A 24,974-nucleotide genomic window follows, 5' to 3' on the forward strand; every position below is an offset into this window, starting at 1 on the left:
AAAGGTCGCCCAATCATTTGAGATGTCAATTTAATATTTAAAAATTCACATTTAAATAGTTTATCACCCAAAAAAGAGCCGTGAGAATTAGAACACTAACAGATGTCTGCCTTTGGCAGGCACTTTTAAATTTAGCCTACATAGCTAAGTCAAAAGGAGAAAGTGTTCTGTCAGTCCCCAAATATTAGCAGTCCTCGGTCTAAAGCCCGATTGTGGCTAATCTTAGATTGTGACCTAATGGGGAGTGGCCAGATTCTGACCTATCGGGGAGTTTGTCACTGTGGGAGGGTTCTTGTGATTCCATCTATCACTGTGAGCAGTGTGAATCTCACATTAGCAATAGATAATTTGAAAGTCTCGGTCATACTAAGGTCTCCATTAAAGCCATCAAGTAATTTAAATTTGTTCTGTTTCATCTGCAATCTTACTTCTGTCCTAAGAAGAGTGTAGCTGTTAAGTCGATTCATAGCAGGCTGCAATTGTTTGCCCTTTTTAAATTAAAAAATGCATTTATCCTCATATACATCACACATCGGGAATATAGTATATAATTAAAGCAAGCCATATGGTCTATCTGAATGGATTTGGTTTGTTTTTCTTTTTTGCAGGCTGCGGTATCAAATGCAAGGAGATACCTATGGAGCTTGTGTTTGTGATTGACAGCTCCGAAAGTGTGGGCCCAGAGAATTTTGAAATAATCAAAGATTTTGTCACTGCTTTGGTAGACAGAGTAACTGTAGGGAGAAATGCCACCAGAATTGGCCTTGTCCTCTACAGCCTGGAGGTTCGGCTTGAATTTGGACTTAATAGGTACACAACTCAACAGGATGTGAAACAAGCAATCAGGAAGATGTTATATATGGGAGAAGGCACTTACACAGGCACAGCCATCCGAAAAGCAACACAGGAAGGATTTTTTGGGGCTCGAACTGGCGTGAGGAAAGTTGCCATAGTCCTCACAGATGGCCAAGCGGATAAGAGAGAAGCCGTCAAGTTGGATATTGCTGTCCGAGAGGCTCATGCAGCTAACATCGAAATGTATGCCATTGGAATTGTGAACACTTCAGACCCAACACAAGTTGAATTCTTGCGGGAGCTGAATCTCATTGCATCGGACCCTGACAGAGAACATATGTACCTCATTGACGACTTTAATACTCTTCCAGGTGATCATGGCTCTTAAAAGAATTACTGGTCCCCACAGATCTTCTTCAAGCTTTTGGGTGCCTCCAGACAAAGATTACCCTCTACATCCCTCACTAAAGGTCTTGGAAGAACATAGTGGATGTAGAGCATGCCATGTAGGAATGTTATGTTCATCCATAGATTTTATATCCCAAAGCTAACTTTTCTCAGGCCAAGGGCTGCATTGACCCACATTCAATGCTCTGAGGTCTGCATGTCAAAGTGGCCATGGATGAAGTGTAAAAGCATGCATAGTTGAAGAGTAATATATGGTTTTTTTAAAAAAACACCACACCACATTAATAAGGAAACAGAACAGAAAAGACTTAAGAATGAATATAGACAACACTGACATGGACCAGAAATAGAATGGAACACCCAGTCCTTCTCTTGTCCCTTTGTGACCCAGGACACAAGCAAACAGGAATGAGAAGCTGAGGTTCTCAAAGGGAAAACTCTGCTAAGACCTCTGTTGTTCTCCACTAAGGGCAAGGGGGTAGGAATTAAAGCAAGACTTTCTTATGTATTTCCCTAAAATTACACCAATAAGAATTTCATATTGTAGTTTCTGCAGCAGTTAATAAATGCTTAGGGCAAAATATACCAACTTTTGTGCAAGCACAAAAGCATAAAATATGATGTGCAAATTCTTGCTTTGCAGAGGGGTGGCTGCCATGCTGCTTTTATTGTAATTACTTGTATGCAGTGGCGAAGCTGCATGCTCCGGCACTGGGGGCGGAGAGCAGGTGGGGGCGTGGCTGGCGCATGCCCCGGGGGCATGGCACATCACCTGCGGGGTGGGGTGTGCATCCCGGGGGTGTGGTGTGCTGCCGCGGGGGCGTGGTGTGCATCCTGGGGGTGTGGTGCCCAGCCTGTGTCAGGGGGGCGGCCGCGATGGGCACCACCCCCTCCTTGATGGCGCCGGGGGCAGTGCACTCTCCCCATCCCCCCCCCCCGTTCCTCCGCCAGTGTTTGTATGGTTTTTATAGGGGGGTGTTTTGTTTTTTCTATGTTTTTAATAGTTCTTATTATTATTATCTGTAAACTGCCTTGAGTCCCATCAGATAAAAGGCTTATACTCAGAGCACACTCATTGAAATTTATGGGCTTTATTAACCGAAGTCCCCAAATTTCAAGGGGTTTGCTGAGTAAAACTTAGCTGGACACAACCCATTTACTTTGACATAAATGGCTATGCTTTGGGGGTTGCCATATGTGAAGAAAATGATGTTCTAACAGCTATCCCAAGACTTAAGGAACAATAACTTTAAAAAAAAAAAATGTTTCAACATAGTGAAAATTGCATGAGTAATATTATTTCTTGAACAAAATGTATTTTTTTCAACATTTGGGATTTTTAAATGGGTTTTTATTTTCTTTTGTTTCAAGCTTTGGAGTCCAAACTTGTTAACCAGTTTTGTGAAGATGAACATGGAGCCTTAATATATAATCGGATTGGAGCTGGAGGAAGCATAAATGGACCATCTATCCACTCAGTATCTTCTCGTTCTTCACAATACATATTGCACACAAACAGTAATAATGGACAGTCAGTTTTATCAAATGAATTTGAAACAACAGTGAAAGAGGATTCTATAAATCTTGGCCAGCCTTCTCAACCATTAATCCCGGTACTCATTGGCTACTGGATATTTTCTGGATTCTCTCTTTTTACTTGTAGTGATTATTATTACTTATTAAATTTATATATCACCCTTCATCCTAATCGCAGGACAGTTCACAGCTGAAAAATACAAAATGATAAGGTTTTCTTTAAAAATTAGTCGTAAAGAACTGCCTTTGCAGCTCAGTATTTTGAAACTGAATACTTATTTTCAATAAGTAGCTTAGTTATCCATTAAGTTATTTCAATGAAGGATCTAATTCCAATGCTTTTAATTTAAAGGTAATTTTATCTAAAGCCTGCTGCAATCACCTGATTGATGCTTCATGTTTCCATAAATCAGGAAAAGACTATTTGAAAGCTGTGGAACCTACATTTTAGTCTTGAACTTGAAGCATATATGACTTTCATGTGCAAAGAACCAACACAAGTGGTTCTTTGTGGACAGAAGTAAAATGAAGCAGGTCTCTATTAGGCTTCCCTGTATCACAGAACAAATATTTGTTTGTTTATCTATCTATCTATCATCTATCTATCTATCTATCTATCTATCTATCTATCTATCTATCATCTATCTATCTATCTATCTATCTATCTATCTATCTAATCTATCTAAGCTGCTGTTCCCTATAAGGTGACATGGTGGGTTACAACAATGTAAAAATAGAATATTAAAATCAGTTAAAACAATTTATGATCAGAAGAATATGTGGAGTTCTAAAAATATATATCTCAGATATCAAAAGACGAGAGGTGCATCTTCAGCATATGACAAAACTGAACAATGAAAGTGACACGCAGCTTTGTGGGGAGGCAATTCTTCAGCTTAGGGCACAGAGAATGTCCTCTCTGGGGCCACCACTCCCTGAATTTTTGAGGGCTGTGGAACTACCAAGAGGTTTCTCTGCTAATCATGGGTCTGTAGGGAAGGAGTTGGCCTTTCAGATATTTGGGGCCTAAGTTATTGAGGGCAGTAAATGTAAGTTCACTGGTGATAAGTCCCCGCTAAATTTTAAAATTAATAAAACTGAATTTGTTTCAGACCAAAGAATTGCACAGGTCATCTCATGAGAACTACGATGTGGAACCTGATGATCTCTCATCTTTGTCTCCTGTTAAAGGTAATCCTTTTTGCAATCTAGTTCTTAACAGGATATGTCTCATAGGCAAAACGAAAAGAAACAAACAAACCTCACCACCCTTTCCTTAAATTCCTAGAGGGATAGCCATTTTAGTCTGCTGCAGCAAAAATAACAAATAATATTGTGACACTGCAGGTATTATTATGGCATAAACCTTCAGGGATTAAAACCTCCTTCATCAGCTACATGACATGTCATCCCGTCTCTTGGTTTTTTCTCTCTGTGTGTATAACATTATATTCTGCAGCAGTTACTTCAGCACTGCCATCATTGCCATCATCACCATCGTCATCACCGCCGTTGGCATCGCTAACAGCAGAGAAAACGCTCCCACCTTCTCATTCATCAGCTTCCTCCATGCCACCTACACCCAAACCAGGTCATTACATGTATCAAAGTTTTAACGCTCTTCCATTTCCCCCTATATATAATAAAAATGTAATGATGTCGTTGTGCAACCCTCATTGGAGGATTTTGCAGTGCCTCCTCGCAATCCGGGATTTGCATGAAGCGGCAGTCGGTGTGGAAAATGAAGGCAGATGTTTGAGTAAAGCAAGGAAAATTGGGTTATTAAACAATAGCTGAAGTTGGAGTAAAGTATAAAGAAGGTACAGGTGTCTCCCTGCTTATGCGCATTCGACTTATGCGCAACTGCGCATATGCACGACGCCTGAAAGTAAATAAACCTGTTTATACTGCAAAAGGCGTGAAGGGGGCAAAAAGAGTGGGAAAACAGCAAAAATTGTGTGGAAAGGGGGAAAATGGCCATCCCATGAGCCTTTGTAATTGCAATCCCATGAGTCTTTGCACCGATCTTTGAGGCCTGTGGAGAGTTGGGGTTTGGAGGGAGGTTTGGAGGGAGCAATTGTGGTGGAGTTTAGTGGATTTTTGTGGGTTTCCAGAGGTTTAGAGGGTGATGACAGGATTTTTATATGTGATTTCACATATACACGTGGTACCCAGGAACGCCACTTTCACATAAGTGGGGGAGACGCCTGTCCTGTGGGATATTTGAGGGCTCCACATCTTTTATCTCTCTCACATGAGGCAGCTGAGAAAATGAGCAGGTTTGAATATAGGAAGGGATTGACACAGAAAAGGGTTGTGTGGGTGTGTTTTAATAAGGGTAGAGAAAAATTGAGAGGAAAAGTTTTAAACAATAGTAGAGATGTGAGTAAAGCAAGACTGGAGAAATACTGAAGAGAAGAAGAAACTCTATCCATTTATCCATCCATCATGTTGGGGGGGGGTAGCATATATCGGCACTACCTTCATAAATTTAACTTCTAACATGGTAAATGTTTGATTAAATTTGAACTTTATTGCCACAATTACTTTTGTAAAGCACTATAATGAGAATAATTATATTTTGTTTTTTGTTTTTGTTTTAAAGAAAATCTCTTGAGCCCTCCACAATGTAAATTAAGATTAGATCAAGGACCATGCCGTGTGTATATTATAAAATGGTATTATGATAAGCAAGCCAATTCTTGTGCTCAGTTTTGGTATGGTGGCTGCGATGGAAATGCAAACCGCTTTGATATCGAGGAAGACTGTAAAAAGACCTGCGTATTTTCCTCTTGAGGTAGGAACCAACAAGGCTTTTCTACAGACTCTTGTAGTTCTAGAACGAGCCTGTGCTGACACTGCCCCAATATTTCAAAGAATGCTGCTTTCCTTTGCATGCTTATGAGCGAGTAAGCCTCAGTGAACAAACTGGAATTTACTTATGAATACTGTAGACTTGTCTAGGATCACACTTTCAAGGGCTTCATGATCGTGGAGAGGTTCATGCTACACTTGTGTGTCCTTTCACTCTCACCCAAGATCAGAGCTTCAGAAATAAAATATGAAAAATCAAGGTTGCGCATGAAAAAGTAATTCTCAACATAATACAGGTTGTGTGACCTGTGCCACACACTGTCAATACCATACTGTTGGTAGTCCCACTGGTTTGTGGGCTTAAACCTGATGTTCTCAAACTGCATGGGGGGACCCCCTCCCCCCCCCAAAAAAATCAGCTGCAAAATATTTGTAAGAGGGTGGAGGAAGGTTGTGACTTAGACCTAGCCAGAAGACAAGCAGCAGCTGGGGATCACTGTGTCTCAGGGGGTCTTCTCTTTTTTCTCTCCCTCTATGAGTTCCAATAATCTGCTAGAGGAAGAAGCTATTCTGCCACGTCCTCTTAGAATAGATCAATGCCTTGAGCATCCTGAAGCTGCGTTGTTTACTTCTTCCAATCTTGTCCCACACATCTGCCTGGATAAATAGCTCTTTCACTTTCCTATTTACCAGATTCTCCAAGCAAGGGAGAAATCCTAACTCCTTACCCTCTAGCAAAGAAGAGAACCAGTCTGCTGTGTACCCACCATACATTTAAAGCACAGCCCCACCAAAGAATCCTGGGAACAAATCCTGGCTACAGTTCCTAGCACTGTTAACAAACTACAAATCCCAGGATTCTTGGAGAGGATGTGCTTTAGATGTATGATGAGTACACAGAATATTTTCAAATCTAATGTAAATGATGCTCTGATAAGCAACTTGGTTACACTGGGAAAACAGTATAACAGGAAATTGTGAAACAAGTTCTGGACACAACACTCGGATTTAATTTTGCTTTAATAGAGAAATTCCTATTTATCAGTACAAATTATATAACTTGTCCTATTTTACAGATGGCTGAAGGATATTAACAGAGACGCTCACCGAGCAGAATTCAACAGAAAAGATCGTTAGCCAAGAGAGGGGAGATTTTGTGCAAATGTATTAAGATCTTTTTGTATTTTGTACTTGATTAACAAGAGGAAAGATGACCGGTATCCTCAAACCACTTACTCCACTGTAGTCCTACTGAAGTCAATGGAGCAGTCTATCTTCTATTTCCAAAACAGAGCTTACATGCAGATGCAATGTTAAGACACATACTGAGGCCACACATACGTTCGGATTGTATCATCACACTGCTCAGCTGACAGCAAGGCCTTGTGTCATGGGAATGGGAAGGAAAACAGCCTTTAAATCTGCTTCAAATGGTTGGATTTAGAGCTGATTTAGGTGGTTTGGTGGGCCAACAAGGGGGGGAGGGGAGATTTCTGAAAGCTGCTTCCTTTTCTGTTCTACTCACAGAAACCATATCATTGGATAACACCCTTCACATCTGAAACAATCGTGCATGCTTTGTAGATTGTAAAATATTAACAAAACAAAAATAAACATTGTATCTTATATTGTGAATAGAAACTTCCCCATACTGAGGCTGATTTTACCCTGCCCCCTGCCACGTTCGCTTTTAATTTAGGAGCTCAGCCGGGGCAATAAATAACCAGGAAACAATGGGGAGGAGTGATTTGCCAATTCAAAAGGGTCTCATTTAACTCATGGTAGAAAGATGATGTTAAGAACCCTGTTGTTTCCTGGTAATATGTAGTTTCACCCCTGGGAATCTAGAAAGCTATATGGTACTATGTTTGCCAGGAAATGTTATGAATTCCTGTATGAGGGCTCTTTATAGGACTTTCCCAAGAGCTAGCAGCCTCCAAGAACCTAATAGGGCCAGCAAAACTATAACCCGTAGTTACCCCTTTCCTTATACACACATCAAATTCTCGCTCCACAATTTTCAGTTTGCCTGTGGACTATATTCCGGAATAAATGAGGATTTCTATCTGTTGGAATCTGCAGGTAAATGTTACTCAGGGGTAGAAATTTGATACTTCTTTAAGTATCAACCCTATGCACAATTATTTGCAATTAACCCCAAAATGGAAGCGTACCTCTGAGAAAGGAGTATTGCACAGGTTAGGGTTGCACAAGTTAATCCTAAAAACATTATTTTACACTAACATACTCCTTGGTCATTTACATCACTTGATAAACTAGTTGGTTCCAGCTCATGCATATAGCAGCTGCTGCTGAAAGTGAATATTGACAAGCAGGCAGCATGGCAAAATTACCTGTAAAGCTACATTAAATGTATCCAAATAAATTGTATATTAATATGGCTCAGTCCTAAAACTTGCCGAGCCAAAATATAAGAGATTAGAATGTGGGCATCAAACACTATGCCATGCTAGTTTCACAAAACTACTGCTTGCTCAGTAGAATACTGGCACTGCAGGTAGATACATCAGTGCTGTATACATGTTTCAACATGGGTTGTTAATTTGTTACCTCTGTCAGCATATGCCCATAAATATGTGCATTCCAGATTTTTTGTTTTTGTTTACTAGCATACATTTATCAGCATTAAACGTGCAAGAGGTACTTTATGCATAAAATATACTAAAATACTTTTTGCACTAAGTGTATTTCTGTGCCACTAGAAATCTGAGAAATCTGAGAAATCTGCAAAACTAACATCTCATCTCACTGTGTTTATTAAAAGTCACTGTGTCTTTTAATCACTTCATATGAGGAAGATATTTAGAACTGAATGTTTGCTTTTGTGAAAAATGTAACCAAGAATAAATAATCTTCTTTCAAAATAGATTTATATACAGGCTGTAGTCTCTGTCCAATTCATAAGTTTATTTGGCTCTTTCAAGTGCCTTGTGGATTTAATGTTAATTTTGCAATCTATACATGCTTACCTAAGAGAAAGTCCTTTTGAAGTCTGTGGGATTTCTGAGCAGCCACACACACGTGGTTAACAAAAATCTTAACTTTAGACACATTGTACATTATTTAAAAATATTGCAGTTGCTGGCATCTCAAACTTGTATTTAATATGCACGCACACCTTTCCACCAACTAACAGAATACCTGTTGTCACAATAATAGTATTTAGTGATATTTCATGGCAATAATAATTTCTGAAAGCCTAGACATTTTTAATTTTATTTAACACATTTAATACCCTGCCTTTCCTCAAGTAGCCCAAGGGTGCTGAAAACATAATTATTTTAAAAAACAACTTGACATTTATTTTTTTTAAAAAAACCAAAACCGCCAAACATTAAAACAAAAAGAAGAAAAATGCAATTATCCTATAAAAACATAAGGAAAACATTTTAAATCATTTCAATAAAGGAATGTTCATTTAGGGACCACCAGAATCCTTCCTATAAGTAAGGTTTTGACCATCTTTCGGCTGGCTGTTGGGAGATAACCCTCCCTCCGAAAGGGGCGTCATCCCTAGTCCCAGCCAGGCAAATTCCCACCAACTGGGCTCGATGGAACGTTTATTATTGATACCCCGCCTTTCCTCCAGGGAACTCCAGGCGGCGTACCACTATTGCTCTCCCCGCTTTTCTCCTTGCAAGAGCCCTGGGAAGTTGGCTCGGCCGCCTGGCATTCTTAGGGGCCCAGGAAACCAGTTTGCTATATGCACCCTGCAGGCGCGCCTTGGCATCCCTAATTTGATCCGCCAAGCGCCGTTAACGAGGATCGCCTGCAGCAGAAAAGCACGCACAGCCCTAGAAGCCCGGAGCATGCGCACAACAGGCTTCTTCGCGCGCCGCCCCGAGGAAGTTTGTCCCCATCCGGCGCCCGTCGGGGAGTTGCCAAGGAACGGCGCACGGACGCCGAGACGGGGCCCGGCGGTCACCATGGCGGCCACGGCGGACTCGCTGTGGGAGGACAGGGACGTCCGCTTCGACATCACCTCTCAGTGAGTGTTCTCGCGCGAACGGGGGCTCCCTTTCTCGTTGTGTCCCCCGCGCGGGCGGCTCCGTCGCGACAGGGAGTTCGCGACCCCGGCGTCGCTAAGTAGCCCTTGGCAAAGCGGCCGCTTCTTCCGGGCCTCGCGAGCCCGAGAGCGGAGAGCGCCGTTTCCTTCCAGCCTGTCAGCGCCATCTTGCGGGCGCCGAGGGTTCCGCCCTCGCCGTTAAAAATAAAACTCGGGATTCGCACACGCGTCTTTGGTTCCCCACGTTCACTAGGGCGCGGCTCTTCTCGGGGCTCTTTTATTTCTTAAGCGGGCTTCCTCAGGTCCCTGGACGCCAACGGCCTCTCCGCTCCTGAACACAAAAAAGTCGCGCTTGATATATGATTATATTATTATGCCAATATCAATATTATTTATTGAATTTATATACTTCCCCTACACCTTTAAAGCCCGTCCGAAGCATATTTGTTCCTCCCTAAAAGAATTATGGCGTCGTACTTTTCAGGAATTGCTGGGAATTGTAACTGTGAATCTTCAAATTTACAGCGCCCAGGATTCTTTTGAAGGGGGGAGATGTGCTTAAAATGCGGTTTGTACGCAGCCTCCGGATTAGATCTGCGGGTTAGCTCTTCTCTCGTTCACACAACCACTGCCTCTCAGGCCCAGCTACCTCACAGGGTTATTGTGAGGATGAGTGGGGCTGGGAGAGGGACTCGTTGGAAGAAGAAGGGGATAAAGAAGTGAAATCAAACTGGATAAACGGTCAAGGACAGTTCTTAACTCTTTTCTTTGTATAGTCGTAATTTTTCGGAACTTATTTTGTATAGCCAACCATCTAGCTATATCTGCATTTTATTTATTCCTTCGCTGTGGCTTGTGGCTGACGCAAATGAAGATTTTTAAAAAAAAAACTGGAGAGAGTTTGGATTTGATATCCCGCCTTTCACTCCCCTTCAGGAGTCTCAAAGCGGCTAACAATCTCCTTTCCCTTCCTCCCCCACAACAAACACTCTGTGAGGTGAGTGGGGCTGAGAGACTTCAGAGAAGTGTGACTGGCCCAAGGTCACCCAGCAGCTGCATGTGGAGGAGCGGAGACGCGAACCCGGTTACCCAGATTACGTGACTACCGCTCTTAACCACTACACCACACTGGCTAGTGTAGCCTGTCGTTTTTTAAATTGATAATTGGTCAAATTGACAATCTAAACTGCAGCAATATCTCTTTCCATGGCTGATACTTAAGGAGAAAAAGGTGCCTCAGGCCTGGACAGAACAGACAAGTACGTGATTTTAGACTTGTTTATACAGGTTATACTTTATACAAACTGTTTCACCAGGTCTGTAAATATGTACCATGTGCCTGTTGATGCAAGATGGCGTGAATTCGCTGCCATGAGATGTAGTGATGACTATAAGTGTTGGGACAAATTCATAGAGGATAAAAGAGTGGCTATGCTGGTCATGCTGGCTAGGAACTGACCATTGCTACTTGCCCAATGTGACCAATTGCAACTTCGTAAATAAGTCCAGAAAAAAATGCTAGCTTGCTGGGGGCAAGGAGATTGACTGAGGAAGGATAGAGAGCCCTACCCTCCTCCAGCAGCCCCTCTGTATATCTGTGATGGGCATGGAGGGTTTTTTCCATCCTCTGCCAGCTTGCTTGGTTTCTGGTCTGTGCCTAGAGAAGGGACTGAGCACTTGGGCTGCTCATTCACCTTCATAGTATTCTGTGCACACACCTGTGAGTGACTCCTTGTCACTGGTGGCTACCAATGGATTATTTAAATAACAAGCTGGATTAATAGCACTTTAAAAAAATAAAAAGATAAACTTGTTTCTTTCAGAATGGAAACAAGCTTACCAAGACATCACACATTCCTCCATGCAGGGAACTACTTTGATTGGAATCTACAGTTAAAACATTTGATTAACATTTTCAGTACTCATGGGAAGTAATGCAAAAAGCAGATAGGTGAATGTCATTGCACAACTCTGCCATTTCAATTAGTGTTTCATTTGGAAAGATGACTCTCTTTGGTTAGGGAGAAGACAAGTCATTATAGATCTTGGATTTGTGTGTGTGCATGGTGAGCATTATGGTCCCAAAATGTTTCATTGGGATATTAATGGTTTACCTAAATAAAAGAAAACCAAGGGCTGAAGCAGCAACTTAACATGCAATATTGTTATAGGCAAATGAAAATGAGACCAGGAGAAGTTCTCATTGACTGTTTGGATCCTATTGAAGATACCAAAGGAAACAATGGAGAGAAAGGTACAACTTCTGGTTTCTATTGACCCTTTCTCCCTCTTTCTCAAGTGCTACCAGCACTCTGTTCCAAGCTAAAAGTTTGCAGGTTCTTGTCAGGCAGTTTTTGGAGGGTTATTTCCCACCTTCCGCCCAGCGTTATTTTATTGTTTCACAAATGTGTGTTCTTCTGCATGCCTGGTGGATTCCCCACATATGTAGAAGCCATGACCTTATTTTTGGATTGCAGCATTTTGCTTCCCAAGTGATTGGCACTGGGCCACCTGAGTTTGCTATTATTAGAGATTACGATGATGTGTCAGTGCAGATGTCCAAGATCGCCATGTGTATTTATTTATTAATTATAAATATTTATAACTTGCCTTTATATCCCTTCCTTGTGATTTATGTAGTATCAGCTCCCTTTTGTCCCCTCCTGCAGATCTTAGATAGTATGTAGGTCCTGAAAGATTTTGACTTGGTTGCGGTAGTTTGCTTGCCCAATCTCTTTTTCTAATATAGTTGCAGTTCACTCATTTCTGCTTATTTTCTTGTACAGCAGATTTTAATGAGTTATTATTCTTGGAATTCTGCATAGGAAAATAGGAATCTGCCTTATACTGACTCAGACCATTAGCCTATTGAGCATTGGCCTATTGCTGTTTACGGTAACTGGCTCTCTAACGTTTCAGTCACGGTTCTCTCCCAGTGCTACCTGGAGTTGCTGGGAGTTGAACTTCGGACCTTCCAGATGCAAAGGAGATGTTCTACCACTGAGCAATGACCCTACCCCAAATAGTAAACTCATTCTCTGAGTGGGAATCTTTATGTAGTCAAAATATCACCACCCATGCACAAGAGGTATCAGTAGGCTTGTGGAGATTGTTAGATTTGCAGTAGTACAAAAGCGTCACAAACTGAGCAAGCCAAGTGACCACAGAATCAAAAGCTGGCTCTTTGAGAGAAAAAACAAAAAATGTGGTGGGGCTGGAATGGAGTATATTAAAGAAGGTCATGGCTGGCTGAAACTCAGGACAGGAGTGCTCCACGTTTTGTTGCACATCCCACTTGTTTGTTATATATACTGTATTTTTCGCCCTATAGGACACACTTTTTCCCCTCCAAAAATGAAGGGTAAATGTGTGTGCGTCCTATGGGGCGAATGCAGGCTTTCGCTGAAGCCTGGAGAGCGAGAGGGGTCGGTGCGCACCGACCCCTCTCGCTCTCCAGGCTTCAGGAAGCTATCCGCAAGTCTTGCAAGCCCAGTGGGATGTCCCGCGGGCTCGCAAGGCTTGTGGGCAGCGGCCTGCAGCCCCACAAGCTCGGGGGATGGGGGTGGCGGAGCGCCGCCACCCCGCTATTCCCCGACCTGATCTGGAGGCTGGCGGGGGGAGAAGCAAGCTTGCTTCTCCCCCCGCCAGCCCCAAAAGCTCCGGGGATAGGGGGTGGCGGAGCGCCGCCACCCCGCTATTCCCCGACCTGATCTGGAGGCTGGCGGGGGGGAGAAGCAAGCTTGCTTCTCCCCCCGCCAGCCCCACAAACTCGGGGTACAGCGGGGCAAGCTGTCCCTGAAGGCAGAAGAAGGAGACGGAGCGCTCCGTCTCCCTCTTCTAGCTTGGGGATGGCTGCGCAAACCTGGGGGGGAAATAAAAAAAATTCCCTTGATTTCCCGCCCAAAAAACTAGGTGCGTCCTATGGGCCGGTGCGTCCTATAGGGCGAAAAATATGGTATATGACATTAATAAATGGATGGGGGATACTGGGTGTAGAAGATCCTGACCCGAGTACATAGTATTGAGTAGGGTAGCCTTTGAGTTTTCTGGCTGTCTAGTATTAGAATAATTTTGCGATAAATTATCTGGTGATTCCCCCCCTTTTTTTTTAATTTCCAGGCAGACTTTTGGTAACAAACTTGAGAATTATTTGGCACTCCATTGTATTGCCTAGAGTCAACCTCTGTAAGTATCCCTTCCTTCGTTTCTATACCATTTTAAAAAATAACTGGTCAATCAAAAGCTTTTCTCCTTTACCTGGTACTGCTGCTGTTTCAAAGAGAGACATTTACATCCCAGTGTTAAGTGCATATGCTTGAAAGTAAGTCCCAATAGTTTCAGAGCTGTGAAACACCATTAGGATCAGAGTGGAAGGCTCTGGTTTTACTGTAACCTTCATCACTCTATTAACGTTATGTATACTATCTTTGTATTAGTAGTTAGAATTGACATAATTATTCCTGTGTAAACAATGCGTTGGTAAATGTTCTCAAAACATTCTGGAAAATACTGAAAATTCAAACTCTCCTTAGGTATATCTGGCATTCTTGAAAATAAGAAATTGTCCCTTACCAACTCACACTGCAATTGTCTATTTTCTTTGTGGGGAGCACACAGTGTTTCATACTTCCTAAGGTCACTTCATATAAAAAGCGTTCTGATTCAGCATATGGCTCATCACACTACTAACTTTAAATGTTGGACAACTTTCAGTCTGATACAATATTTAAAAATTATAAATAAGGATGACGTACTGTGGCCAGCCTCCTTTCAGGTCCAGTGTGCTGGCAACCAGAAACTTGGTTTGCCCTTTACTGGGTTATAAAACTAGGTGGGCAGAAATTTTTCAGGCTGTTCTTATTTGCTCATGCTCTTTATCAAGGGCATGTCAGCTTAGCTCTTAAACTGTTTTTCTACAGTATATCTAGTTTAGTAAGATACAGTTACCTGCTAACAAATAGTATTCTTCAAAGTGATGTTAATTCTGTTCATATAAATAGCATTTGTGGTAGCTTAGCTTTTTGTAAACATGTAGTTAATTGTGGACAAACGTGGGTTGGGACCTGAGACCATGGATAGACTTAGCTTGGGGGGGGGGGTAGGTCTGCACCATACATCTCTTATATAAGAAAACTCTGACACCAGGATTAACTATCCTCTGGCAGCAGCCACTACATCAAGCTTCAAGAAGTCCACTCTTAACAGTGTGCTCAGATACTTTGGCACTTCTTCTTCTTGAACTTTTCCACTGCCGACTGGTCATTGAAAGGACTTGAAACTAAGCTCTTGCACCTGAGATTGCTTATTTTTTCCTCCTTCCCGATCCATTTTCCTTTTGTGTCATGTCTTTTTGGATTGTTACCCTGAGGGAAGGAACTGTCTTTGTATGTGTGTTTGTGTGTGTGCTGTAAGGTTTTTCAATTGAAAAGTAAAATAAAAGTTTTGGAGATAAACAACTATGCACGTGTCTTCTCAAAAACAAGCAATGCTGTGGGGTTCCTGGAAAATTTCTTATGCCCTACAGCAGGGTGACCCAACTTTTCTTTCCAAGTGGGTCCTGAGAGTACTTTGACATAGAATCTGCAGGCTCCACACTGCCTTGTTGCACCCAAGGGAATAGGAGCGAGGCCAAAATTTTATGTCCCCTGGCTTTGGGAAGGCAGCACAAGGACTGTGGGGGGGGCATTGAATGTTGCTGAGGGCCACCAAAAAGGCATTGAGGGCCACATGTGCCCCTTGGGCCACGTGTTGGACCACCCTGCCCTAGACAGTGATTAGCCTGCTTTTTTTACTTGTATTTAGTAAACAAAAACAAAAAATACTGAAGGTGCCAAACTTGGCTAAAACTGTTTTGGCATCTGTTCATTGTTACTATGAAACAGAAAATGTTCCATGGAAAAATAAGCACTGGAAAAATTGCAGCCTCTGGTTATTGGACGCAAGTCTCATTAGACTGCAGTGGTATAAACAATTACCTGGGAGTAGGTTTAGTTTAATTTAGTTGGGTTTACCTGTGAATCAAATTACTATTATAGTAGCAGCATGTGTTCCTGCAACTACAGTTAGTACTTAGCTGTCGCACAGTGATTTCATTGGGAGGAATTCAATTTAGTGGTGGGCTCTTCTGACCATTCCTTCAGAGCAAGCATCTCTGCTTGCCAGATGGAAATATCTCCCTCTCCTTCCCCTTTGTGCTGTTCTGAGATTTCTCCTGATCCTCCAGAGCAGATTTGGGGGAGGTGGGGTGGAGAGGGAGGAAGACCTGTTGTGATAGCGGGAACCCTTGTATTGGAATCAACTAGCACACTGGGTTAAGTTTAATTTGGGCAATTTCCTATTCCAGACAACAATATATACCAGACAGATATCTGGAGATATTCAAAGACATCTTTAACAATACTGTTTTTGTTTTCCCTGATTCCTTAGCTGTTGGCTACAATTGTTTTGTAAGCACAACAACAAGAACTGCTAACTCGGTGAGTTTACGAAACAAATTTTAAATTAAGAGTGTATTTTGAAATATATAACATGCTCTTGTCAAATGACATGATTTTCCAGTTCTTCTAAAAAACATTTAATTGTCAGCAAGTCTTATGAATTTCAAAAGCAACAAAAAGCCTTGTGACACCTTAAGGGCTAGTGACTTTATTATGGTTTGGGACAAAAGTCCACTTCATTAGCTCCATCAGTGCTACCTAAGTTGGCAGAATGTGTATAGAGAGAAAAAAAGTGTAAGCAGTAAAGTCAGAGAGAAATGAAATGCAGAAAAATACAGACTACAACATTTAAAGCTTAGGGGTTGTATTCAGCTAAGTCATATTCAGAGTGACCAGTTGATTTCAGTGGGTGTCCTCTGAATTGGACTTAGATGGATACACCTATGTCTACAAAATAAGTACAGTGGTGCCTCGCAAGACGAAATTAATTCGTTCCACAATTCTCTTCGTCTTGCGGTTTTTTCGTCTTGCGATGCACGGTTTCCCATAGGAATGCATTGAAAATCAATTAATGCGTTCCTAGGGAAACCGCCTTCAGACCAGGTCCGGGGACAGTCTGTCCCCGGACCTCTTCTGAAGGCTGGGGGGGGGGGGACAAGGGCTTTTCTTCCCACCCCCAGCATTTTAAAAAACCCCGGGACAGCGGAGGACTTCTCCGCTGTCCGGGGCGATCTTAAAATGCTGGCGGGCGGCATTTTAAAATCGCCCAGGGACAGCGGAGGACTTCTCCGCTGTCCGGGGCGATTTAAAAGCCCCTGGGAAGGCAGGCAGGGGGGACAAAGACTTTTGCCCCCCGCCAGCCTTCCTCTTCTGAAGGCTGGCGGGGGCGAAAGTCTTTGCTCCCCCCCGCCTGCCTTCAAAAGGTGTCCGGCCAAGGCTTCGCGGACCTCTCCGCCAGCAGCGGCAGCGCTGCCGCTGCTGGCGGAGAGGTCCGCGAAGCCTGGGAGCGCTGATGTCAGCGCGCGCAGGCTTCGGCATGCCGGCAACCCTGCAAAAGACGTCCAGGGGAAGCGGGGAAGAAGCACTTCTTCCCCGCTTCCCCCGGACGTCTTTTGCAGCAAGGGGCTGCAGGGAGATCGCTATCTCCCCGCAGCCCCTTGCTTCAAAAGAGAAGACCCGCTGTCCCCGGGGCAAGCTTCGTTTTGCGAAGCAAGCCCATAGGGGAATTCGTCTTGCGAGGCAAATCGCGGACGAAAAAACCTTTCGTCTAGCGAGTTTTTTGTCTTGCGAGGCATTCGTCTTGCGGGGCACTACTGTATATGCAGAATAAGTAAAGTGAACATTCACAAAGTAGTGTTGAGTGTAACACAGATATCCTGGCACTGGTAAGTTAATTAATACTTGTAGTGGTAAAAGACAAGCAGTTCCAAACAAACCCCAATTAATTACTTAATTAATACTAGTAGTGGTATAAAAACCCTTTAATCTCGATTAGGGTAATAAATTCCTGAATCTAATAAAGTGGACTCTACTATGCAAAAGCTTGTAGCAATTGATTAGTTTTTAAAGTGTGAGAAGACACTTTTGCTGCAACAGACTAACATGGCTACCACCCTGGAAATTGTTACTGGTTTCCGATTATACTGAGAATACATAAATATTAAGATTGTTAATTTCTTTTGGAAACTGCAGTACTAATATACTAAATCTTATAAATCTTTTCTCTTACAGAAATTAAGAGGCCAGACAGAAGCACTTTATATACTAACCAAATGTAACAATACACGTTTTGAATTCATATTTACAAATGTGGTTCCTGGAAGCCCCAGACTTTTTGCCTCTGTTATTGCTGTACACAGGTACTTGAGCTTTTTTATTTTAAAAAGTGTTAGTCTTGCACAGAAGCAGGAAATGCTTGCTGAAGCACAATCCTAATGAAGTTAGTTGGTTTAGTTGCATATGCCATATAATAAATAAATTTTAGAATGAAAGTTTTGCATATATTTTGTTCAGTGAGGAAATGGTAATAATTTGGGATTGGCATGCATATGTATGCAAATACACAGAGCAACCCTTATATTTCAAGATAAGAATATTCTCAGGATGGGCAGATAAATGGCTTTTTAGGATAAAGGATCTTATTGAGGAAGGGCATCCCATTGTGGAGGTTTCCCTTCAAGCTAAACTCAGGAATCTCTGGCATAATTACTTCCATGTTGCTCAAGTTAGAGGAGGCAAATAGGTTAGGTGAGGAGTATAAATATTTTTTTCCCATTTTTATCATTGTTTGAAACCGTGTTTTATTATTCCTAGAGCTTATGAAACTTCAAAAATGTACCGTGAGCTTAAGCTGAGATGTGCATTAATTCAAAACAAGCAGTTGAGATTGTTACCCAAAGAACAAGTATATGACAAAATAAATGGTGTCTGGAATTTATCTAGTGATCAGGTACTGTGTAATATATTCATAAACTGAAATTAAGAATGTGATTTTTTTTAAAGCTTTTCCTGCAAAATCTGTCAAAGAAGTTCTGTAACCACCTTGTGAAACCGACTACTTGAAAAATACATGGCACTGAGGTTCAGCAGAATATTCTTAGCTCTTTAATATTTATGTGCAAGTTCTGTCATATTACTTGAATTTCATAAGGCTGTTTCCCGAGAACCGTGAGTGGAAGTGAGGAGACTTCCCTGTCCACTCTACTGTCCTGTCCTCCAACCCCCAAAAGACACGCCTGAGGTTCAGGGGACCCTCCATTTTGGTATTGACTGGGTCACAAGGAGCTGCTGGAGGAGAGGGAAATTAACCAAAATTGGTCAGAACCATGTTAGGAAAGAAGAGCTAGCCTGGCACAAGTTGGTTCTGCCCAGTTTCAGTCAGTCCACCCATCTTCCAGAGTTCTCTGTATCCCACCCCACCCCATTTCAGAGGGTCCCTGTTCCTGAGGGGAAACATTTAAAAGGCCACTGCAGAAGGTGGGAAGGTCACTTCCACAAGTTTCCTTTGTCTTGCATTTCTCAAGATGCAACCCATATTCATTTGGCATGTGAAACAGAGTGTGGTGACTATTTTAGTGTGTGAAAATAGACACAAAAGCAATATTGCAGAGCAAAAAGTTATTTTTGTATACTGCTATTTTAACTTTGGCATATGTTTCTTGCATGCCATTGAACTCGAACGGTATATTATTTTGAGTCCTGTAGATGCAGTGGAAAGCTTCTTATACTGTACTATGGTTCAACCCTGGTTTGCTGCAGTAAGGGTTTCACCAATGGATTTTGTATTTAAATGTGAGTTTTAGTAAATAAAAAATGTGATTCTCTTTACATTATAAATACAGAGGGACCTAATATAGTGTTATAGAAGACTAGTACCAACTAATTATAATTTTTCTCTTTCCTAGGGAAATCTGGGTACCTTTTTTGTTACAAATGTAAGAGTAGTTTGGCATGCTAATATGAATGACAGCTTTAATGTCAGTATCCCATATCTACAAATAGTAAGTACAATAACAGCACAATATTTTTGCCTAAATATTAATATGGGTTACCTTATTTTAATTGTTGTATATATAATTTCCAAAGAAATACTATGGAATTTTTGGCAAGTGTCAATGGATATTAATATAAACTTGACAAAGCTGACAAATCTTAGAAGTACATAGAGTCAGCCTGCAACTTGCATGGGAGGGTTACATTTCAGGGATTGCGCCTAAAGCCAAAATTGTGTATGGTCAAAACACATAGGGTTCAATGGCGGGTGGGATTGCCAAAGTCTCTTTTTCGCAGATGCCCACCCGCTTTATAGTTTTAATTTTTAAATTTGCAAAGCACATAGAGCTGAATTGTGCACAAGTTAAATGTGCATAAGTTGTGGGTTTACAGTATGTATTTCCTCTGATGGTTGAAGTGAATGGTCTTGTAGCTGGATTATGGTGGAAGGGGTACAGTGTCTTTGGTGTTAGAGACTTGTCCTGGATAAGTTTGCCATGACATGCATTATCTAATATTTCCTTATTAGGCAGTGCTTATGCAGAAATACATGGATGGACAAAACTTTGTGTTTGGTCAGCTTTTAGGCTCATAGAGAGAAAATGGAGGATATTCCACCTCCAAAATCTATAGTCAGATTCACATACGTCTTTGCATCAGGCCAATAGCATTTCCTCTGTACTGAGGAATTCAGCTCATAGCTCACACTCTTTACCACTATGGTACACTGGTTTTTTTAAACATTGGTCAGTTTATATTGTTTCCATGGTATTTCGCCAGTGCTGCTAGCTGAGCATTATAGTTGTTTTTTGTCAGAGGCATACGAACAGAATTCTTATCAAAGTTTCCAGATAAGATATTTTCCAACTTTTCAATGTTCTCGGTGCTCTTCTCCACTAAAAATTCATGTGCATTTATAATTACAAGTGACTGGAAAGAGAGTAATTCATGGAGTCAGTGTCAGTAATTTCAGTTAATTCTATTAAGGAGTCATATTTCAGTCATTCTTTTTAACAGACAATTTTTTTGTTTGTTTTTTCTTTTCAACCAGCGTTCAGTAAAGATCAGAGACTCAAAATTTGGCTTGGCACTTGTCATTGAGAGTTCTCAGGCGGTAAGAACTCAGTATATTGTACTTCCTTCAGTTTTTTAATCATTCCATACAAAACTTCATTAAGACATTTCTAAAACATCTTCATTCAAGCACCTATACTTGGTGGTATTTATTCCTGAGTAAGTTGCTGCTTTGATTAGGATGTCATGGTAGTATGATCTTTTCAATCTGAAGAGCTTAGTTATGAGTTCACAGAATAATGACTATGATAAATGAGCACCAGGTGACTAATCAAATCTCTGAATGAGACACCAGCATATCAGCTTGGTCACTTGCTATTTTTGAGTGCTGTGCCCCTGTAAAAGTTTAGAGTCTTGAAATGATTTGCTCCTTAGTAGTTCTTGGGAGTAGAACTGTTTGTGAATAAATAGATTCAGAAACGCAATTATGAATGTGTCATTGCGGATTACTTTCCACATGGCACAGTTGAGATTAGTACTTAAAAATAGCTTTCAACCTGGAATTGTTCCGTTGTTTTTGTAACACTATATTTACAATTATAGCCATTCATAAAAATATGGTGACTAATAATGAACATGTAACGCACTGCAAAGCCCCACTAAATTGCTATATTTATTTAATATAGATGTTGTATTGTTTCAATATATCTGAATGTTTTAAATACTTGAGCATGATTCAAATTGATAATGCTTTGCCTCATCTTCCTAATAAAACTGTGGCTTATCATTGATACAGTGTAACATTTTGTAGCACAGTTTCAGCCAAAATGGTTTTACTGAATTTGGGTCATCATACTGTGGAATAACAATTGGATATGTTTTCTTTCAACATATACTCTCTTATAGACTGGTGGTTATGTGCTTGGATTTAAGATTGACCCAGTGGAAAAACTAGAGGGAACAGCAAAAGAAATAAAATCATTGCATCAAGTCTTTTCAGTTAATCCTATATTTGGCGTAGATTACGAAATGGAAGAAAAGGTATTCCTATTTTAAAAATACGATTTATAGAAATTAAACTAGCTACTGTTTACTTAACAAGATTTAAAGATTAGATTTAAAAGTGTTTTCTTTCATTTATTAATTTTCAGCCTCAGCAGCTAGAAGATCTGACTGTGGAACAAATACAGGATGATGTAGAGATTGAGGCAGATGAGCAGACAGATGCTTTTGTGGTAAGGTTCTACAGAAAAATAATAATCCTCTGTTGATTTACCTTGAATTATGTAGTCCTGTGCATACTTTGACCCCCCCCTGAACTCTGTGACGCAATTCACACATCACCGTAAATCACAGTTAATGGCTTACTGTAAATGCTGCCTGATCACTTCCACTTCACTCCTGCTCTAGTGTGGGTGGGATGATCAAGCGGCAAAGCTTGGCTTCTCTCCCTGACAAACCATAATTGACAAGCCAAGAAAAAACCATGATCCCCATTTCAAATATCACGGTAAACCTTGTGGCTTGATCCTCCCACTTGCATTATGGGAGAGAGACGTGGAAGTGATTGGACAGCATTTATGATAAGCCGTGACTTATGGCTTACTGTGACTGGCCCAGCATAGCTTCCTTCTGACCTACAGGGTCAGGGTGCGCATCGCTTAATGTTTCTGATCCTATGGGAAGATTACAAAACTTTGTGGAATGCATCCAAATATGCCTAGTGCAAGCACAGAGGGACTTCTGCTTGTGAAAGGCAGCCCCACCAAATTGGTTCCTGTGCTTCCAAAGCCCCTGTACTCAATCCCACATTGGAGGAAGGGAAAGGAGAATGTTATCCGCTTTGAGACTCCTTCGGGTAGTGATAAAACTGGATATCAAATCCAAATTCCTCTTCTTCTTCTTTCAGAGGATCCCTTGACACTTGGGAGCAGGTGGTTTTTTGGTAATGGAGGACTAGAGCGGGGTGGGTGGGTGGGGGGAATGGCCAGGAAAGCCCCACTGCATGGAGTTCCATTCATCTCTGGGTCCAACCCTATATTTCACAGAGAAATTCTTGGTCGTGAAGAATGGGAGACTACCTGCAGTAGGTTATATCTTGCTCACCTGCATGTTTCATACTCATTTGAGTTTGTGATTAAACAGAGTGGCTCCATTTCAGCTGGCAATCCCTTTGAAGCTATGCTGTTCTTGTGGTCCAGCTGCATGAAGTGATAAGAATACACATGATTATTTTTTGCCTTGCAAAAGACAAACAAAATAAAACTTCTGAGGTCCTTTAAAAGTCACCTTAATTCCAGAGACCCTTGGGAGCAGGAAGGGGAAATCCTGTAGCACAGGCAGAAGTCCCTTGCACAGTATAGTGAGCACCTGTGACAATACATCTATTACAATCACACTGGATTTTTCAAAGATCAAAATGCTATCACATATCTTCTACCTTTTCAGTATGCCTTCAAATATCTGGTGAGTTGCTAAGCACCTTTGGGTTCCTTACTTCATTAAGGAAAGAAATGTGAATAACTTTCTCATATGAATATTTCACTCTTTGTTTGACAGTCACCAAAGATGACATTAGAACACATTTCTTAAGAGTGTTAATGCTGTTGAAATAATCAACAGTCCTGACTTCTCTTTCAGTGTGGTGTATTAAAATGAAAAAAGCTGTTTTAATTACTGCTCACAATTGCTGTAGGTTATGTATGATCAAAGCATTTCCTTTGTGTTTAAACAAAGCTGGCAGAAAACTGGCAGAAAAAATACTTTGTTTAATACAATATTTTATAAATCTGTCAGGGTGAAGAGATTTTTCTTTTATTTGATAGAGTGTAAAATGGAGTTACTCATACTGAATAAGGGGGAAATGAAACAAAATGGCAGTACATGGTTTTAATAACCACTTCAGATATAACAGATAATTAGGTAATTAGATTCAAAAGTATTTAATTGAACTGAGTTACTTGATGTCTGTGTTTGAATTAACAAATGTTCAATTCTTAGGCTGCAGTACTATCCAGTTACCTGGGAATAAGCCCCATAGAACTCAGTGGGGCTTCTCAGTAGGCATACACAAGGTTGTGCTGTTTATAATTAAAATATTTAAGATGATATATAATATTAATTGTAGGCCCACTGATTTCAGTGGGTCTGCTTTGAGTATGACTAACATTACATAGCACCCTTAGACAACTACTTTTTAAGGTTTTGAATTTTTTTTTTTACTTTTCTGTTGTAGGCTTATTTTGCTGATGGAAATAAGGTAAGGTTTCATATTTTTTTGTGTGAAAACTTAATAGTGTGTTAGTTCCTAATGGCCTAATTGATTATACAGTATTAACCTTCATTTTCTTTCATTTCCTCTCTTCCTCATTTCCTGAAAAAAAAGCAACAGGACCGTGAGCCTGTTTTTTCTGAAGAGTTGGGGCTCGCCATAGAAAAACTAAAAGATGGCTTCACACTGCAAGGACTCTGGGAAGTAATGGGTTGACATTATTTTAAAGCAACATTTAATTAATCTGTTTAGTCTCTAAAAGTCATGTATTGAAAGAGGTACAGCTCCCTGTTTTATAGAGATGATTATATTTACAAGAAAACTATTACAAGAAGGAAGAGGTAATGATGTACAGTATAGTTGTCATGTTATAATAAAATATATTTGATTATATATTCATGGAATGTACAGTTTTGTAAAAGTATACAGTGCTTTCAGTGGTTACATTTTAAATTATTTAAAAATATTTGATTATTTAGAATATGTGTTGGTCTCATATGAGTGTAAATAAAAATATTTTTAAGGAAATAACATGAGATAATACGTAGTATTTCTGAATTTCCAACTATGACCCAGTCATTAAATCTTACTCTTACTTCATTCCGCCAATATACTGCACATTCCATTACCCTGGATGTATGCTAAGAAATGAAGTTTACTTTCATGAATTCTACTGGTTGCTGTGACAAATGTTGAATTTGTCTTGTCATTGTACCTTTTTATCTGTTCAATATTTATTTCCATTTTACATACTAGCTATTACTGACTACTGATTTGGTGCACACTGACCACACCATTTGTGATTCTGCCTTGCCAGTAACATCACATCTGGGGATTCCACTGAATTCCACCTGGGAATTCCACTAAATAAAGCTTCACAGTGATAAATTCCACCCATTATCTTCAAGCGAGTCCCAAACACAATGACGTGTGTGTGTGTGTGTGCACATGTAAAATTGCATAATACTATAATTCATCAAAAAATTCATTCCAGCTTTGTTTTTGTCAAATTTGTTTACCTGTAGGAGTATCACAACATAATTTTTCCATGCAGTGAACTAACAGTATGCTGCATGGAAAAATAAATGTCAGTTATTGTTTGAGAGAGGCAGCTGCTAAGTTTTCACGAGACCATACCATGCACAGAATTTCTGTAAATGGAAAAATGTCAAATGACTTG

General features: G+C 40.8%; 2 protein-coding genes across 3 annotated transcripts in view; both read left to right on the top strand.

Annotated features, from left to right (window-relative positions):
* Positions 1-8,448, top strand: part of LOC309540320 (uncharacterized protein) — a 39,821-nt gene extending 31,373 nt beyond the window's left edge. The window contains exons 31-36 of the mRNA XM_082237119.1: positions 609-1,166; positions 2,575-2,816; positions 3,852-3,930; positions 4,199-4,330; positions 5,345-5,536; positions 6,630-8,448. Of these exons, the coding sequence (XP_082093245.1) occupies positions 609-1,166; positions 2,575-2,816; positions 3,852-3,930; positions 4,199-4,330; positions 5,345-5,535 (1,202 nt within the window). The 3' untranslated portion in view covers position 5,536; positions 6,630-8,448. The remainder of the gene's footprint in view (positions 1-608; positions 1,167-2,574; positions 2,817-3,851; positions 3,931-4,198; positions 4,331-5,344; positions 5,537-6,629) is intronic.
* Positions 8,449-9,420: 972 nt separating this feature from the next.
* Positions 9,421-24,325, top strand: BBS5 (Bardet-Biedl syndrome 5). Of its 2 annotated transcripts, none has more exons than XM_082200310.1 (12): positions 9,421-9,562; positions 11,752-11,834; positions 13,700-13,765; positions 16,007-16,056; positions 17,749-17,876; positions 18,331-18,466; positions 19,422-19,517; positions 20,561-20,623; positions 21,430-21,564; positions 21,675-21,758; positions 23,759-23,782; positions 23,909-24,325. In XM_082200310.1, exons 1-12 carry the CDS (start codon positions 9,501-9,503, stop codon positions 24,008-24,010), a joined length of 1,029 nt encoding a protein of 342 aa, XP_082056436.1. In that variant the 5' UTR covers positions 9,421-9,500; the 3' UTR covers positions 24,011-24,325. The 2 variants fall into 2 exon arrangements, with proteins under 2 accessions (XP_082056436.1, XP_082056437.1); XM_082200311.1 differs by lacking the exon at positions 9,421-9,562 and adding an exon at positions 10,717-10,839.
* Positions 24,326-24,974: the final 649 nt, after the last annotated feature.

Source organism: Podarcis vaucheri (genome assembly GCF_965113315.1).
Source record: "Podarcis vaucheri genome assembly, chromosome: 1".
NCBI lineage: Eukaryota > Metazoa > Chordata > Lepidosauria > Squamata > Lacertidae > Podarcis > Podarcis vaucheri.